Source organism: Nipponia nippon, unplaced genomic scaffold, assembly GCF_047370975.1.
Source record: "Nipponia nippon isolate SJK-2023a ecotype South Korea unplaced genomic scaffold, ASM4737097v1 scaffold_20, whole genome shotgun sequence".
Taxonomy (NCBI): Eukaryota; Metazoa; Chordata; class Aves; order Pelecaniformes; family Threskiornithidae; genus Nipponia; species Nipponia nippon.
Window position 1 is genome coordinate 5,005,066 of NW_028262337.1, and position 19,816 is coordinate 5,024,881.

Sequence of the window (19,816 nt, forward strand, 5' to 3'; positions counted from 1 at the left end):
AGAAAAACAGTAAACAATACAGGCTACACATATCTTTTTAGCTATAGTTATAAATCAAACCTGTAAATTTCCTGAGCGTAGCTCCATTAAACAATAATCCTTCTTCCCAGCTGCAAGAAAAAGCAGTCCATGTGGCTTGCTTGTTCGAAACTGCAACTGTAAGGATGTCTGAGAGGATGCTTCTGCCATGTTCAACTCCACAAAGCTATCACCATAAAAGGATACTGAAAGAAAGAAAGGAAGACAAAGAGGAGATTTAGTCACACACACAAAAAATCTTCCTTATCTACAGCGAAATATGTATTAAAAAAAACCCTTATATTAACTCTCTATATACTTATTTATATATGAATGAAAATAGATCTCAGATATCAAATTCTCCAGTCCAAGCAACTGGATAAGAGATCAATGGCCACACCAGTATGGACAGGGAGTGAATACAGGCCAGTATTCTACCTCCAACAGTGACGACAGGGAATTGTAAGAACAGTGCAATCACATTTAATACTTTCTTTCAAATACTCTTCTAATTATTTTTCTGTTTCAGGTGTTTTCCTGAGCTTGTCACCGTCAGTCTATTTTGTAACTGCCAAAGGATTTCTCTCTGAAGTACTCCTCTAGTTTCTCTTTGGAAACATCTCAACATGCTCTTAATTCTCTGTCAGAGACATCCTGTGTCATCTCTGATGAGAAGACCCACAGGTCTCCTGCCACCTGTGCAATTCTTTCATATGGTCTCATCCATCTCTTTTCCAGGCTGAAGTGTCCTCTTGTTTCACGTATGCAGCCACTAACCACCCCTGCTGCCCTGTTCCCGGTCACTCATTTCTGTACAAGCCTGCTGCAATCCTTCACTCTTCTCCCCTCTTCACTGCCTTGAAGAACAATAACACCAGCAAACTTTCTCACTTGACTAGTTTACCATCCCTGTTATTACTATACTGAACAGCACAGATCCCAAGATGAAATCCTCAAAAACTCTGCTGGTAACTTCCCTCCTATGCAAAAAAAATCAATCATTTACCCCTCCTCCTATCTTTTAATCCATTACTTATTATACAAAGCCCTGCATTTGTACCCAATGGCTGCTCAAAAGCCTTTGATGTCAACCTTCACCAAAAAGCCTTTTGGGAATCTAAATCTTAGCCACCTTTCCCACCTCCACCAAGAAAACTCCCAAGAGGTTTGTAAAGCAGAACTTATCTTCAAAGAAACCCTACTGAGACTTTTATCCTTTGTTACAATATCTATAAATTTGAATGGTATGGATGTGAGGCTTACAGTCCTCTGGTCATTCTTGTTTTAAACCCTGGCATAAAATTTGCAACCCTCCAGGCTTCAGGTACCCAAGGAGTTTAAAGCATGAGACCAGACATTACCCTTAGCAAGTAAGCAATTTCATCCCTGAGATTTTGTTTAGGTCAAGCCCTCTCGTTCCCCCTCAAAAGAGGAATTTCAGTTTGGGAATCTTCCCAATTAGCAGTAAACGCCATTTCGTTTAGCTTCTCTGCAGTAGCCATGCCCTTTCCAAGTGCTTCTTTTATAATGATAACTTAATCAACTGGCTGCACAGACCCTCTACTGGGTTTTTGTTCTTGACGTATTTAAGAAGGATTTAGTAAAAGCTTTGATTCCTTCAGCTAGCTGACCCTTGACCTTTTTTTTTCCCAGGCCTGTCTATTTTCACATGACATTTGCCAGCGTTTATGATGCTTTCAGCTGTGTTTGGACACAACTCTTTAAGGATACCACCAGTTAAATATTTATTTTGCAGCTTTTAGCTTCACTCTGAGACAATTTTCTCATTTTAACACAGTTCTTTTTAAAATTAAGTGTAACTGCAGAGGACTTTTGAGGTTTAATTGTTCCTGTCTCTATATTAGCTGACCCTCTGCTGAATCTAACACACTGATGACTCTTAGAAAGTGTGGCTTTAACTCAGACTCTGAACTGTATTCTGCACATTACAGAGCACCAAATCAAAGGTCTCGTTAACCAGCTGTTTCATGAATCAATCACTAATAGTATCTAAAAATTTGCTGTAGTACATATAAAAATTTTAGGTGGCTTTCCCAAGAATAAGATTTCAGCAAACCCCATAGCCAAAAGCTATGTAATAGCGTGTTATATTAAGTACTCACAGAAACACAGGAAAGATTTTTAGATTATTGAAGTATGTGTATTTCTTGCAAAGGAAGAATCACCACTGTGCATAGAAAACTTGGTTCCAAGTTGAATAAAAAGGAATTCTTCCCCACCAGTTTACTTCTGGCATAAAAGAAGCTTTCATCAAATAGCTCTAATATACCTTACAGGTCTTCCATAAAATCTATACAGTAAGAGAACAAATGCCGTTTGTTGTATATAAAAATGTTATTACTGTGGGGTTAATAAAGACGAACCTCCGTTTTAAAGAAAGCACTGGAATAACAGAACTAGAGACAAACCCTCAATATAAGTCAGGACTGAATTTTATTTATAAGTCAGAAAACAGGTTAAATGTTTATAACTTTTATATTATGGCAAATTCATATTATGGCAGTGGCTAGGACTGTCACTGTTCTATCTACCATACAGATGGACTATGGGAGATTGTCTTTACCCTATACTACTTTGGACCCAATAACACAGGTAAGGGAGAGGACTCCCCTGACCTCCATCTCAGCAAATGAGGCACTGAGATAACGTCTTCCTGAAGGTCACAGGAAGCATAACCTAGCTGTCTGAAATAACCTATCTTAATCAAAAGATTACTCCAGTTCCTTCAGCCATTGTAGAAACATCAGAACATCAATATAATGTTACAGGTATAAGAAGGTTCCACCCCAAGACAACAGACCCTTCTCCTCACCCTGCTGAGTCTCCAAGAAGCACTTATATTTGTTTTGCTACATTACATCCTAGCACCCCTGCGGAACTGGCAAGTAAGAGATTTCATTATAATTTTATCAGTGAAGTTCCTCAGAAATTAACAAATGAAATCCAAAGCTTTCACAGATGTTAATGTCCTGAAAGTTTCATTACGATCACTGTAACACAGCCCCCAAATTTCATTGGTGAATTTCTGAATCAAAACTAATGACTGCTGATGGAATTTGAATATAACTTTTAAAGACATCAAATTCTCATTAGACTCAAGTATGTGGGGGAAAACCATTGGATTTTGGGGGAAACAATTGAGCAGAAAGATAAACTTATCCATGGATTACTAAGTGCAATTTAGAGTAACTAGAAATGAAGTTGCAGAGTCAGTATTTTGCAGTGTGCCATTGGGAAACAGTTTGGTGTTTATATTAAATATTAATTTCCTGGAAAAGAAAAAAGAAACATAAGTTAAAGCTTTTGTCCTCCATAAAACACTTCAGAGTCAGAATCCATCACTGAAGGTGGGGCAGGAAACTCAACATCAGCCTAGGCACTGAGCCAGCACTAAATGAAATCTTGGGCCAAGACCACCTACTGTGCCTCGGCGTGATTTCTGCTTCAGTACCCACCAAACTAAGCAGCATGTTATTGTAGTATAGGAATCAAGTTCTTCTAGAGCAGACACTTTTAGAATGATTTCTCGCTGAAACCATGTTATGAGTGACCTCAAAATGAATCTGGTGCCACAGCTTTTGAAAAGGGGACATTTTGTTCTGGACCATCTGATGTCAATCATACCATCATGGAAAGTAAGTGGAGTTCAACCAACAATACCAGCCTTGAAGCTCCCGTGTTACTGGAACAGGTGAGTTCAGCATATCATGTAGGGAACGATTCCTTCGGATTGCCTGAGCAGACAATCTATTCTGTAACACCTCTATGCCTCAAGGGGAAAAGACAGGTGGAAACACCTGAGAATAAGAGCCAGATCTACATCAGCTATAAGGTCCCTTCACAGACAAAGATACACAAAGGTTCAAAAAAATAGAGGCATAATCACTTAGGATGCCAATTTAAAGATCTGTTTAACCTGAGTTACTGGCTGATTTGTGGTCCCTGTCTCTCTTCCTTCTCCCTTAGAGCCAACCATCAACTCCAACTACAAATACCACATTGGGGCTATAAATCCCTCCTAATATTTCCATCATAACAGATAAAGTTTATATGGGAACTGTAAGTTTTAAGAATTTTGTTTCACGTAATTTTACTGAAGATTCCTGACCAGTTCTGTCCACAACAACTTTCTTAGAACTAACCACGAGAAACCAGGCCAGGCACAGCAGAGGCCTTCATAATCACAGAGCGAAAGGTTCTTCACTCATCATCTAGTGGTGGCATTAGGCTGGCATTTTATCCTTCTGTTCAGCTTTTGTACTCTAGTGTTAAAAACATCATCAAATTCAACAAACAGCTACACCTTGAATAATTTCTCTTGGTTTCTGCACTCAAAGTGCAAAGCAATAAAAGCCTTGTCTCTTCTCCATTGCCAAAACTAACAGCCCCAGAAATGTACTGACAAGAAACCAAACTCAGACTCACTACACAGTTTTCACAAGCTATGCACATCCATCCAACAACAAAATCAAGACTAAAGAGCTAACTGAAAGAAGAGCTTTTTTTCTTTTTTTCCCTTTTTTTCTGTCAGCATTTCTCATTTCAGACTAGATTACGTATCTTCTCAGCAATGCGCAGGGATTGTAAGGACGAACAGTGATCTTGGAATCACAATTCTACACTCACTTCTTAATTGGAAGTAATTTAATACAGACTTCGTGTCTGCTCAACTCCTTTTGGTCTCCACCGTCAACAGGAAACAGCCAAAGCTCCACAGATCTCAAACCTTTCCTTCTTTGGATCCCTTTTACACCTTCTTCCCAAAGAAAGTCATATGGCTTTCCCTACTGTGCCTGAACCACTAACCAGAAAGTCCTTTATACCTATGTAATCCATAAAGGTTTTTACATTTATGCCAGATGAAAAAAAGAAGAGGGGTATTTTACCAGATCCCTTCCCTGCCCATAATATCCACTCTTTTATATGAAAAAATTCAAATACATAATTTCATCTTCAAGCAGAAAAGAAAAATGACATAGTTCCCACATAAGCCAGTATTTGGACAATGTTTTTGTCTTCAAAATGTTCAGGAGGTATCAGTGCCAAGGCCCTTTAAAGATAATGCTTTGGCCAGAAGCCTATAGTGTAAGGAAAAACAAGGTAGGTAACACTTAAAAGTACAGTCAGACATCCTGAATCTTTCTGATGTAGACAAAAACATTTGTCTACTTTTAGTACCTAATATATTGATCTTCTGTTTTCAATACTACAATAAATGTCATAATTAGGCCACAGAACTACTGCTGCTCAGACAAACTGTTCCTATGTAGCCTGCTAATTTTCTGTGAAAACAACTATTGATTTACAGGGAGGGGTGGGGGCGGGGGGAAGGTCATGCAATCTATTACACTACCTAGTCAGTAAAGATAAAATCATAAAAGTAAAGGATTAAGTCTAACATTGCCCATGTATTTTCAGCCAGGATCCTCTCCAAACTCCAGAACTGCCATGCCAGGAGGTGCTGTTGGCTTGTTTGCTGTCCACTGCAAAGACAAGAGTCACTTCTGTGCCACAGTAACTCCTCAGCTGAGACCACAGTCTTTGCAGTAGCCTCACTAATAATCTGTATCAGTGACCTCTACAGGCTGGCTGTATAAAAAGGAATTAAAAGAAGGCGGGGGGGGGGGGTGGGGGTGGGAAATCACATTCACTGTTTTTGAACCTGCTATCCTACCATCTGCTCTTATCATGTGCTGCACTGGTATCTAGGAGCCCCAAACATAGAGAAGGTCCTTATCTGCTAGATGTTTGATGCCCATCCCTCCCAAGATACTCCAACTGTACAATGTCCCTTCAAGAAAATAAAGTTACTTGTATTTCTATGTGAAAAATGCAAAGTCAAAATAAAGGCTAATTCATCTGTCCTAACAGCACACTCGGACGAAGTGCAACAAGTGCATACAACATCAGCTGTGACTGGTGAAGTACTGGCTTCATCACCTCTAGTACATCTAGAGGCAACACCTGCTTTAGTTATTTGAATGAATAAGCTTCCCATTGTCCAGCTGAGATTTGCACCTTGAAGATTTGTCCCCTGCAGATCATTCACAAAAGTGTAACAGGAACAGAAATCAACCAGCACAGGTAGCTCAGATAAGTATTAATCTTACAGATGATAGTGTTTTTCTATCTGTCTGTTGACAAATTCAGGTATGTTTTTGACTTCCTACTGCTTTGGATGTTCAAGTAGAAGCTCTGGCTAAGAGTGCAGCCTGTTTGTCCCTGTGGTTGGTGAAAAAGGTGTGACCTCTCCATTTGTAGAGCAGACCTTTTCAAACTAATATTAGACTACTAAGCACATTCTGTGAGAGCTCACTTCAGGGCTGTAGAGAAACCAAAGTGGTATAAGTTTGTACCCTCCTTTCCACCTTTCTTCCTCCATTCTCAGAACTGCAACAGAGCAGTTGTTTTTTGTACTGACACATTTCTTTTGTACTACCAAGTCTTTTAGGGTGCTCCAGTGAGAGGTGGAGGGGTTGTGCAATCTAGAGATGAAGGCAGGTTTCCACATAGTAAAAATACTTTCAGGCTATATAAAAGTACAGCTTGAAGGCTCATGAAGTGCCCCCATACACTAGATGCTGGGCAAACAATGAGAGACGCCACAAGTCCCAAATAGCTTCTGCTGTAACTAAGATAAAATATGCAGGTCCCAATGGATGAAGATGCAGGTCCCAACTTTGTTCCCCTAAACCACAGGAAAAACAGCACGCAACCTCCAACATAAATATAATAGGAAGACTCTCCCTTGGAATAGGATTTCAGTGATGGAAACAAGTGTTCAGAGCCTATTAATACCAAATATAAATAAGCTGTTGTGATATTTATAACTTTTAAAAGCCTTGTTTACTCTGACTGTACAGCAGAAGTGGATACAGAGTAAAAAAGGAGAGAACATTAGTGAAACAGTACCAAACTCCAGGTACCCAATGTAACAAGCTTTTAACAGCCCTCTGCCAGAAAAAAAGACAGAATCGGGGATTAAAGAACACATTTGCAATTATTGCATGGGCTCACATTCTGCGCTATAAACAAGCTTAGAGCTGTCGCACAGAACCAAACCATTTCTCCAGCTCCTTCCAGCTAAGAGAGCTTTGCACCCAGGTCCAAGACTTCACCTACTGCACCACCGGAAGAGCTGTCAGCCCTCTCTGAAGTGAACACCCTAGTGTGCTCTACAAATACTGACTCTATTGCTACAAAAGTTTGTAGCTTTAGCATGTTTCAGTTTTGTGCTGAGGAACTTAGCTGGAACCATTTATCAGAACAACTGAGCCAAAGTGATTCTTTCACATGCTGCAAGCATCTGTTCCGAAATTTTGTGATTTGTACGTTTATTTCCCTACCTAGTTGTAATTCCTTCTTTCACCTTGAATCTGCAAGTAATATGTTTGCAACCATTGTGACCATAGGAGAATCCTAACTTCAGAGTATATAAAAATATTTAGGAGAAAAAAATATTAGGCTGTAGCACACACATAGAATTACTTTAAAAGTGATTAATTTATACTAAAGCTTCTGAAATAAACATCTCCAAGTGGTGTGAAAAAGATGCTATGAAGACAGGATAAAAAGAAGAATTCATTATATGAAGCTGTCCTAACTGAAAAATAATTCTTTCAGGCAAAATATCTTACATGGCTAACATTTTGTTGGAACTTTGGAAAGGTCTGCATATACTTTATAAAACATCAGTGATAAAAATCTCTACTTTTGTATAATGGAAATAGTAAAAGAAATTGTCATAGGTTTCATGGAGTTGTCAGGAGCTGCGTATTCTAGAAATAAAGATGATCAGTTCTGGTGGTTCAAAGCTCAAGCAAACTAGAAGTTAGAAAAATAAAATTTGACAGCAATTACTTTCTTAAAGTAATTTCATATTTGCTTTTTTCTTCCGAACAGCAGTGAAGAATCAGATTCGTGACTGATTTTTCTCAAGTTTCTGCTTATAATCTGACCTCATGTTAGAAAACCTAACAGTTTGTGTGACTGCCCATTAAAACTAGACTGAATGGGCCTTAAAGTACTAACTAGAACTTCATGAGCAGGATGAAACGAAGATTGCTGTTACGCAGGTGTAATCTGATGCTTACGATAGCCCTGTCCTTTACAGTGAATCTCAATGCCTCTTGCTTTTGCAGGGGGAAAGAAAAGTGAATCTCCTTTCAGTCTGATTCAGTAGCAATTACTAATAATCACCTCGGGGGAAAAAGCTTCAGAAAATATATCCTCATAAATAAAAATGCACTCATGGCTTCTTCATTTTCTCTTACAGCTAGATGGAACCATATTTGAATGTTCCTTTTTAAGTCAGTACTTGCTACATCACAGATATAATCAAATTCAACTGGTGAGACTGAAAAGCACTACTAGTACACAGAATACCTTAGGTAATATGGTTTGCTTACAAATCTTACAGTCTCCAAATCAGTGCTGATACTTCACAGAACAGGAGTTTGGTTAATGAAACTTTGCTACAAGGACAAAGAGCAGAAATAATACAGCAGAATGACAGAAAGAAAACGAAGAACCAAAATAAGACACTTCATAATGAAAAAATAGTACTTCCATCTTTGTCCTCTCATCTAAGCTGGTAGCAGATGACATCAACAGCACATAAGGGGCAGGGGAAAAATGGAAGTGGAAAAGGGAGCTGCCAGATTGACTGGGAATGGCCCTTTAAGGCTAATGTAACTATTATTCAAAAGGGAATTCTCAGGGTTGATTCACACTTTCACTGTGTACGATTTACAGTGAGATTTTGTGGGTAAATCAAACACTATGACAGTCTGTAAGACTCTTACACTCACCTGAAATGTACACAGTGGAGAACATCCTTGTGTTGCATCTACAAATGCTTTGCACACCAGACAAGGTGATGTTTAAAGGTCCCTTCCAACCTAAAACGTTCTATGATTCTATGATTTCCAGATAAAAGACAGTCCTGTAGTTAAAGCACTGAACATCAAATGAACAGAGCTGGTGTTAAATTCTGGTTCTATCACAGAAATACACTGAAGAGTTGGGAAAACCTCTTAACACCTCATTTCAGTTCACTGCTAAAAGAAGCTGTTAGTGCTTCTTTTTATTTCCAGCCTTCAACTGGTTTTCCATTTCACTGTAAGATTTTTGGGAGCAGGAAGTCCCTATCTCTGGGTACAGCTATAGCAGCAGCCAGAGTAAGAGAGGAGAGCTGGAATTTAACAAGCTCACGTGGTAGTGATGCCAGTCCACATGGCCTGGCAGAGCCCAGCTTAAACGCACCTCAGCCGGAGCACCCTGCACTGCTGCACCTAGGTTAGCACAAGCAGCAGGCTGCGTGGCTGATGCCCCTACCTTGCAGTTTGGAAAGATACCCTCTGGCTCTGGCTTTGCCTCGCGCTGCCTGCAACAGCGAGGCATAAAGTGGTTCGTCAGTTTCGCGTTTTCAAAGCAGTACCGGTTGGCCTAACATTGCTGCCAGCAAAATCAATAACAAAACCCTTCGTCATGACATTTAAGACAATGCTACTATTACTAGGGAAATTTCAGTGGCAATCAGATCTCCCTGATACCCTTGATAGCTCTGAGACACCTCTATGAGCAATAAAAAAATCCCCCCTACCCTGAAGGCAGGCTTTTTGTTCACAAAACCGGTGAGAACACCAGAGCCCCACACATAGGAACTCTCTCATGGAAAGACAAGACAGGCGTATTTCATTTGTAATATCTGAAACTAATCCTGCAAGAAAAACTACTGGTTCAGCCTTCACTAATCTCTGAAGAACTGAAAACTATTTTTTAAAGTTACAATTAGATATTAGGAGTTAGTTTCTAACTAGTCTTCTCACCTAGTGAAAATAGCCACCATACAATCACAGAAACGAACGAGACACTCGACATTTCTAAAGAAAGGGAGCTATGGCAATTGGTTTGTGTCACATGGGATTGCAAAGAGTATGAAAAAGCATACTTCTGCAACTGCCTGCTGGTCCAGTATTTTAAAAAGGTATGTAAATAATAAGCTTGATTATAATTAGACCATCAAAGACTGGTAATTTACAAGAAGAAAAAGAAATTTCCAGCTGAAGTTTTTGGCTGTCCCAATGGTTTTGGTGACTGCCCAAGACCTGCACCTTAACATGCATCACCACCAGGGAGAGATGCAGGCTCTTGGCATGTCTGAAAAGCCAGGCATAAGTCAGCTGAATCCAGATGCCAAAAAAAACAGATAGCCACCGTTGCTGGCTGATGCTTAACGTGGGGACTGCTAGTTCACATGCATGCCAATGCAGGTGAAGGAATCACAGGGAATATATGCTTGCACATGCCTTAGTGCCTTCCTCCTGACATATTACAGTTATGATCGTAAAAAAGAAAAGGGGGTTTCATCCACGTTGCTTGGGTCTTGCTTGTTTGTTTTTACTAGAAAGTCCAGCTGTGTCAAGTCCCAGCATGGCCGCTGTAGGAGGGGAAACAGACATCAACACAGGCTCAAACCCGAGCTGACAGGCCGGGCCCCCACTTTGAAGGAAGGGGTCACCTACACCCTCACAAAAACGGCTGCTGTCCCAGACACCCGAGGCCGCTTTCAGCGGAGCCAGCCGACAGCGGCAAAGCACCGGCCCCCCGAGCGGCCCGCCAGCCACCAGCTCCGCCGCGCAGCCCGGCGGCTCCTGCCCCACGCCGAGGGGCTGCGGCCGCTGCCGGGCCTCACCCGCCGGGGACGGGGCCCACCCCGCCGCCCGCCACGCCGCCCTCCGCCGGGCCGGGGCAGCGGGGCACCCCCCGGGCGGGCTGCTCCCTTCCGCGGGCCGCCGGCGAACAGCGCGCTTCAGCGCGAAGGCCAGCCCCGCCGGAGCGCGGCGGCGGCAGCCGCGGCCCGGCCCGGGGCGCCTCTCCTCACCGCGCCGGGGGCCGCCCCTTCCCCCGCCCGGCGCAGGTGCCTTCCGGCCGCCCGGCCCGCAGGCCAGCGGCGTCTCCCGCCATAGCGGCGGCCCGCGGGCAGCCCTACCTGCGACAGCCGCCCGGCTGGCGGCCAGCAGCAGCGCCAGCAGCAGCAGAGCAGCGGGCACGCCGGCCCCCCGCCCGCCCGCCATGCCGCTGCCGCAGCGGGCCGGAGCCGCGGCCCGACCGTGCAGCACCACCACCACCGGCGGCGGTGGGGCCGGGGCGGGGCGCGGCCCTGGGGAGCGGCGGGAGTTTGTCACCGCCCGGGCCCCGCTGGCGGCTCCCTCGGGGTCCCGGCCCGGCGCTCCCCGCCCGCTGCCCCGGGACGGCCTCCTCCCTCCCGCCTCACAGCGCAGCTGCTCCCGCGTCCCGCCCCCCGCTCCAGCAACACCGGCCTGGGACGGGAGGCCGGGGCATCGCGCCTCGCCGCAGCCCCGGGCGCCCCTCGGGCAGCAGCAGCCGCCCAGCCCTGCCCGCGGCGGGTCCCCCCGGGGCAGCGCAAGGCGCGGAGGGGCCCCGCGGCGCGCCAGGCCTCGTCCAGAGCGGTGGGGTTAGCCGTGAGGGGGGCCGCGGGGCCAGGCCCGGCTGCGCAGGGTTTTGTTGCTCTCCTCTTAAAAACCTCCGAGGACGGAGGCTCCAGAGCGCCCCTGGGCCACCTGCCCCCGGGGCCTCTCCTCACGGCTCTGCTTTTGTCTTTGCGTCAGAGGGGAACTGCCCAGGTGTCGTTTATAGCTGTTGTCAGCCGTTCACCCGCCGTTCACCCGCTGTACACCCTCAGTGTCCGGCCGTCAGCGGGAGGAGGCTGCTCTGAGGTGCCCCCCAAGCCTGCCCTTCTCCTGGCTGGAGCAGCCCTGTCCCTCATTGTGTTTGCATACTGTGCATGAAGAAATACATCATACTGCTTTATGGAAGAAATATGTAACAGGTAGACAAAGCATTAAGAGCAGAAACTGAGATGATTATAATGAATACAGGACCTAAATTAGACAAAGCTCTGCATTTCACACCGCATCATTGGTGTCCTGTGCTTGACAGCACAAGGTTTCAGTTTAGGGAATGTTTTAAAGAGCACACTTGAACCACTGGCATATAAGCCACTTACCGTACTTAATTCAAATATGCAGACATGCCTTCAGTTACATACATCATCCGTGCCAGGAACTGCCTTGCAGTCATAAAATTTTCTCTGATGTTATCAGCTGGCAGGGTGCATAGCAATGTGTCTCAACAGGTTGGTTATTTTTTTAACTTGTTACTCCCTTACACATAGGACTGGAATTTGTGACCTGAAATCTGACACTAAGCAAGCAGAGTAAGTAACCGAGATAATATTCCAAAACTGCAGAAAGAAAAAAAATGGTGATGGCATGAATCTCTTTTCTGGGTCAGCCGTCTGGTTCTTCTCTTCCTTTGAGGTTTGCAGTCATCATTTAGTCTACATTTTGCTTAGCAATTTTTGGCAGGCTTTGCTGTCTTTACAGTTTTAGAATAATGTACATGGCAGGAGGGGTGATCCATGCCCGGAGGGAAATCGTGGGGAGTGATCTCCACCCAGCTATCACTTAACAGCTTCATTAAAGATCTCAAAGGCAGAGGCCTAATAAACTTCATTCTCTTCAGACTGGCACTCAAAGAAGATCTGTGAAAACCTAGGGAAGGAATTGTAAAAAAGCATCAGTCTAAGGTGTGAACAAGAAGGGCAAATAAAGGATTTAACATGGAATAACGACTGATAATACGACTGAGGCTGGAAAAGCAGACCTTCAGGTGTGCAGCAGTGAAACTCTCTGCTGCGGTGGGGAAGCCTGGGGAATTATTTTGCCTTTGCACCATTCATGTGTTGCACATGAATGACTTAACATATCCCCACCTAGGAGTATTTGGCTGCCCTAACCCTGCGCAGAGAATTTTGCCATGAGGGTCCTTGGATATACCTCAAAAGGGACAGCATCACTTGCACTGTAGGCCTTGGGAAGCCATATTCAAAACTACATTAGGAAAAAAACAGTGCAGCAAGGTGCTTGGAGGAGAGGCAGAAGGTAGGTAAATGGGAGTATTCCATACATACAAGACATTTTGGGGCTAAATGCAGAGACAGTGGGACAGGGAGTGTGAGAGCCCCAGTGCCACATGCAGAGTTGGTGAGGCCACGTGCAGGACGCTGTGCAAGCAGGGGCACTTCGTGCTGGACCGGATCGCTAGCTGGAGGTCTGAGTTCAGACAAGGGGAAAACAGATCAGTGATGTGGTTGGAGGTATCACGCTGGATACAGAGCTACCACACTTTTGTGAAAAAGAAGGAGACTTTTTTTTTAAATACCTGGTGGTTCAAGGTATAGGATGAAGTTTGGCAATGATGTGATGCATTTATTTCAGGGTATGTGAAACTTAAAATCTATTCCGCATTGTAGCTACACCGATACAGCCACAAAAATGTAATTGGCCAATTAATAAGTTGTGTGTAACTCTAGTGAGTAACTCAGCAGCCACTGAATATTTTCCTTAAACATAGTAATCTTTTTTTTTTTAGTATGCTCATTTCAAAATTACCTCTCGTCCAAAGCAAGGCAATCCCCTCTGACACAGGAGAAGTGGCTGACAGAGCTAGGGCTGTTCAGCCTGGAGAAGAGAAGGCTCGGGGGGATCTCATCAGTGGCTATGAGCAGGTGATGGGAGCACGTGAAGAAGAGGGAGCAGGGCTTCTTAGAGGTATCCAGTGAAAGAACAAGAGCTAATGGGCACAAACTGGAGCATGGGAAATTTTATTTAAATGCAAAAATCTTGCTCCCATTGGGGGTAGTCAAGCACTGGAACAGGTTGCCCAGACAGGCTGTGGAGTCTCCATCCTTGCTGATATTCAAAACTTGACAGGACACAGCCCTGAGCAACCTGCTGTAGGTGACCCTACTTTGAGCAGAGGGGTCAGACTGAACAATCTCCAGAGGTACCTTCCCACCTCAACCGTTCTGTGATGCTGTGGCTCAGGCTGAAGACATGGTCATTTAAAAGAAACATTAAAAGACTTCTGAGAAGAGAGAGGCCACATCTTGAGAAAGGCCTAAATGGCCTATAGCTTTAAGCTACATTTTCTTAACTCATTCAGGAGTTTCCAACCCTGAGTCCTACTTGCTTTCAGCAAGACTTAGGTTTCTTAAGAAATGTAAATTTGAATTTTCTTTGTTTCTGCAGTTCCCAGGGGGAGGGGGTTGGGTTTTTTAATCATCTTTGGCTTTTATTACTCGAGGATTTCTTATGTCTTGAAAGCACTTGTTCCTAAACAAAAAATGCCAGTCAGACAGGCAGAAATCCAGCATGTAAAATGTTATGGTTTGTATTCTTTCTCCCTCCCCTGTTCCTGTGTGCCAGTTGCATATCCAGTCGTCAACCTTAGTGCTGAGTACTTCTGTGCAAATGTGAAAAATCATACAGATTCTTTCCTATTAATGATGGAGATCTGCTTGTTTGCATCTGACAGCCTGTCAGTCTATTAGTTAAAGCAGAATGCATGATGTTACTGACCACTATAATACACTACACATCAGGGGTTTTTTTATTGGATTTGGTTGGAGAAAGGTTCCACTGAAAAGAAAGGAGTTTCATGTGGTATCTGGCACCACTTAGAGATTAGTTTCTATTCCATTTTCAGCCAACAATACTCTTTGCAAGTCACTGCTGCAGCCAAGACTTCCTTAGGGTTCCCATAGGCTTTCAACCAATTAAAAAAAAATCAAAACTCTCCATATGTTTTAAAACAACTTCTATCAGATTTCTTTGGTTTGGGTTAAATTATGCTGAAATTGCTGTTGTGGATAAGTAACAAACACTCAGAAGACATGTGTGGATAATTCTGACAGGAACAACTGAACGCTGGCTGCAAGCAGTCAGGAGAGGTCCTGTTCTAGTAACATAAAGATCTCCAGCTAAATAGAAGAAATTAATAGTCTTTAGATAAAGCAGTATTAACCCAACATTTATTGCATTAAAATGACAATTTTACATTTTAATTTTAATTTAATGCTGTATCAGATGGCAAATATTCATCCTGGATTTCCTGAGTGGAGGGGAAGCATAGTGGACCAAAGCTTCTTAGCATCTCAGACACAAATAAGAAGTTACGGATGTATGCTCTGTAGTCTTCATCGAAAACAAACACAAACCTGCAGTGGTCCATACAGATCCCAAAAGAGCCTGGCTGTAATGACACTAGAGGGAGTCCTGATGCTGCAAGAAAATCTTTCCCTTGTAACAATTTCTTAAGTAAATAATGCCTTATAAATGAAAATGTTGTTGAAATAGAGCTTCTGGGAAAATGAAGGAGCCATTCAATTCAGATGGGATCAAACAATATTCAAGTTCTAAATTCCAAGTTTTCCAACAATTCATTATGCAAGCCAAGTGAATTTAAAAAAGGGCATTGTTAATAAGGACTTCATTTTTTCAGTAAAGAGGATGTTTAAAGTCAGCACTCAAAATGGGGTAAAAGAATCTCTTACATTATTTTTCTGGTAATTTAAATTACAAGGCCCCTGTTCTACAAAATCTGTGCTCTTCTTGTGATCCCTCATTGAAGACTTAAAAGGTAGACCATGTGGTCCTGAGTTTTCAAGTTTGACAACTGAATTTTTACTGAAGTCAATGGCAGCTCTCAATGCTCAGCACCTTGAAGTTCAGGCTACATATTTGCAATAAAAATAGGTTTCCCAAAAGTGCATAGGTGCATCCCACAAGTTACTGTGGGATGCTGGTCCATGAATGTTCCTAAGCCACTTTAACAATTTTGAAAATTATAGGTATCTGAAAGAGAAATTTGCGTGCACCCAGGACTGGCAGTCCTCAGTAGCTCAGAATGATAGCTTACCCTGTGCCACTGGGCTTGGGAATACAGCTGGTGCTGAGGGAGATCATAACATGCAAGCCTAAAGCAAGACAAGGCTCTCTGCTCTGAACAAAAGAGGAGGATGGCATTGACATTCACTAGGGATCCAAATGCTTCCTTTCTTCCCCTTGGTGGCCCATGCCTCAAACCAAGACCTCTTAGCCTGCTTCAGGTATTCACCATACAAACCCTGTCACTTCCAAGATATCACAGAATGAGTGCTCAGCTTTTGCTCCTCTCCTGATATTGGGTGAGCTCTACCAGAGAGCTCTGGGATTGCATTCAGGAACAGGTCATCCAGGAAACTAAAATATTCCTCTTTTTCAGCCAGAGTGGCACAGCCTGAGGGACTCAGTGCAGGAGGCTGCAGCTGCTACTACGAGGAAGAGGTTTGACTGTTGGAGGATCCCGAGAAGAAACTGTTGGAATGGTACTGGTGGGTAGTGGTACCCTTTACCTGCACGGCAATAGTGTGCCTTTGAGAAGAAGCTGCTAAGTGACAGTCTTTACTGGGCTGCTCACATGGCCAGCCCAATGGAGATCCCCAGTGTAGTAATGTTACCAGGCCAAGAGAAAAATCATAGCCATGTAGGCAGGCCAGATAGATACTGCATTTTCTCCCTGGAGCTATCCATGAAGTGAAGGCTTAGGTGTGCTCCTCCTCTTTTTGTCCCTATGGGTGGTAAGGCCCATTACATCAGCTAGCGGCTGTGCACATGTCTACAGGCTGTGCGGTGAGGGACCTGCTGTCCTCACCTGCTGTCCTCATGTCCATGCTTTAATTATCATGGCTAATCAATTACACTAATAAAGGCTGCCCTTTCTGCTAAAGCAATACAGTTTTAGAAAAGACATGCCATGAAGAAGCATGAGTATATATTATGATGCTGCCATGGTGTAGACTCTGCCTTATTCCCTGCAAGATCCGTGCTAGCAAACACAGGATGCTCCCCATGTGGTCTCTCCTGGTCACAGATAAACATCTCATCATTTCTTAGCAACACAATTCCTTCATTTACATAATATAATAATGGGTATATTAGTTTGCATAGTATGTGTTATTGAAATCAATTTATGATTATTAAAACAAACGTACGAAGTGCATCAAACAAGGCAGTAGCCTTAGCTTGTATTATTTTTGCTTGTTTGTTCAGTTTCAGTATGTGGAGATGTGTTTCTTTATCCCAGGTATTTACTGATATACATATGTGCAAGAGTCTGAACTGTCACACTGGCCTTAGAAGAAACATTCACTTGCCCCAAGTTCAGTGTTAAGTGATGCAGTTTAGTGTCCTCTCTTCTGCAAATCCATATGCAAGTCTCAGGTCATTTCTTTCAAGGGAACCTGTTTAAAGCTTCCAACTCCAGACACTTCCTCAGAGATAAGCTGTCAGAACTGAGAGTCTTGAACCACATCTTCACCCCTATCTGCCAACGAAAAACAACTGTCAGCCAAAAGTCCAGCAAGGAAAAAACAGAAACACAACTATGGCAAAACTATGCAAGTTATCTTAGCACAGGGAGGAGACTAGAATTCAGCTTTTGTACAGGTCAAAGGAGGCAGAGGAACATGAAGGGATGGTGCTAAAGAAAATGCTTTCATGCCCCTGGCTTCAGCGCACTGCAAGAGAAAAGCAGCTCCCCGGAGAGGGCTTCACTTCCAGGGCAGTGGCACATGGTCTCCCTCAAGACATTTGCAGAATTTAAGTTCTTAGGTTTTAATGAAAAACATCATCTCATTCCATGATATGGCTGATTTAGAGACTGTCTGGGGATCAGACACTGCAGCAGCACATTTACAAGCAATGTATGTCAGAATGCTGAATAAAAGTAGTGAAACAGAAAAAAAAACTTCATACCGTTTTGAGTTTTGTTTTTCTGATGCACTTTGCTTCGCTGATTTATGCAGTTTTACTCATCTTTTGGTTTCAGCAGGCTTTTTATGCCGCTCCTGCTGATCAGTAACTTCATGATTGTTGTTTGTAACTCAGTCCCCTTTGGTTAGGCACTTACTCTGTAGGAAAATTATTTATATTCATCCACACTGATCTGTTTTTCTCATTTGCCTGTGCAAGCAGTTCAGATTTGTCCAATAACGGTAATATATCTTTCCTTCACCAAGTGAATCCTGGGTTAGTGAGAAATGTCCTCAGCATCATTGTTATTATTCTGTTTCAGCATCTGGTGCTTTTTCATGTCCATTTTAACATCACTAGAAGTGAGTGATGTCTTTACAGCCCTCCTGCTCTCATACTCAGATGGCTGTCATTCCTGCTGCCTATATTAAAAGGTGCATTTGCAAATGCATTTTGTACGGCTTTGCTTTTGAGATTACTTATCAAATTGCAGCTGTAGTAGGTTCACACCATTGCTATGCAGAAAGCAGCCTCTTCCTGTAAATTAATACCTTCTCTTGATAGTTGCTTTTACATCTGGATTGGATTCCTGTCTTGCATTGATCTTCCACAGGTGCTGCTGCGCTTGCTAAATTATCTCTGGCTCATGCTAGCTATTTTCACAGCCTTCACGATTTCGACTGTTTTGCTCTTATTAAAGCACTTGCATTAGAGGTAATGGGAGCCTCTCTTTTTTCTGTTGGCTATGGGTACAGAATAACGTTGGCTGTGGGTTCATAATAAAGTAGGATGGAAGGGACCACCTGAATTATTAAATTCTCCCTCCCGGCTACTGCAGACATTACCTCATATAATAATTACTGTTATTCATTTGTTGAACTTTATCTTAAAAACACACAGATGTCTTGGTCTCATCCCTGTCCTGTACCTGAATCCCCCTCTGCAAAGTTGCCCCTGAATGTGATTATTCTAATGGTTTGGAAACTTCTGATTTTCAGCTGAAGTTTGTTATGGGCAGCTGATATCTTACTTGTGCCAACATTGCATTTTAATCTAAACAGTTACCAAACCCTTGGTACTGAGATTTCTCCTGAATGTATTTGTAGATGGCACTCTCTTTCCCCTCAGCCCTGGCTGAACAAGCCTAGCTCATCTGTCTAGCCTCCTCTCACAAATGAGGTTCTCAGTACCCTCACTGTTCTTTTCAGCCTTCTCTTGCTCCCTTTCTGGTTTGAAACCGTCTTTAAGAAACACAGGTGACCAGAATAATATGCAGCCATCCAGACCCGGTTGCAGAAAGGCCTTGTCTCATACCTTCCCCTTTTTCCTTCAGAAGGTCTAGCTCTGCCTTAGTCCATGGACCAGATTGTCAAATCTAGGGGAGACCCATTTACCTCAAACCTGCCAACTACAACAGCTAGCGCATGAGGTGGCCGTCATCGTGCTGCTCTCCAGAGGCCTCAGCTTTCTATCTTTGTGCTGTCTGATAGTGACCTCTCAATGGTGGCTGAGACCGATAGGAACTGCTGGACTAGCACCTACGCTTCCCCACGCCAGATGTCTGGAGCACAGCTGGCCTTGGCATGGGCCTGTGCCACAGCAGGATTTACCACGCCTGTCATGGCAACCTGGAGCCTGTGGAGTACACAGTACATTATGTTCACTGTTGTGGCTCTTTACTTGTTAGAATTCGGACATTATTGATTTCATGCACCTTTTAGAAGCTGTGTTGTGGTTTTTTTCTCATATCTAAACAAGCTGCCTCATTGCAGCTTTTTCTTGAGGACTCTGTCGGTTCACTGTTGCTTCATCATTATCATTTGTTTGCCTGGGGTAACAGAAGTGCTGCACTTCTCACTGCATAGGCAGTTTAGAAACAAACACAGCCCAATGGGATAAGAAATAGGTCTGATGAATGTCGAGGAAAGAGTGAAATGGTAGACGGACATGAGGTGTGGTGCGCTGGGCTGTAAAAAGGACATCATGTAGAACTGCCTCTAAGTTTTGAATACTTTGGTGAAACATTTCTGTAATGGTTAATAGGGTTAATATTTTATATATTGTGTAGGTTTTGCCACAGAGTTTGGAAGAATGGGATTTGAAGGCTGGGCTGTTGG

At 43.3% G+C, this 19,816-nt stretch overlaps 1 protein-coding gene across 4 annotated transcripts in view; it reads right to left on the reverse strand.

Annotated features, from left to right (window-relative positions):
• Positions 1–11,162, reverse strand: part of LOC104016600 (chondroitin sulfate proteoglycan 4-like) — a 53,820-nt gene extending 42,658 nt beyond the window's left edge. For all 4 annotated transcript variants that reach the window (XM_087759894.1, XM_087759893.1, XM_087759895.1 and 1 more), the window contains exons 1-2: positions 11,033–11,162; positions 61–224 (exon numbers count right to left, since the gene is read on the reverse strand). In XM_087759894.1, coding sequence (XP_087616020.1) covers positions 61–224; positions 11,033–11,117 — 249 coding nt within the window. In that variant the 5' untranslated portion in view covers positions 11,118–11,162. The remainder of the gene's footprint in view (positions 1–60; positions 225–11,032) is intronic.
• Between the last annotated feature and the right edge of the window lie 8,654 nt (positions 11,163–19,816).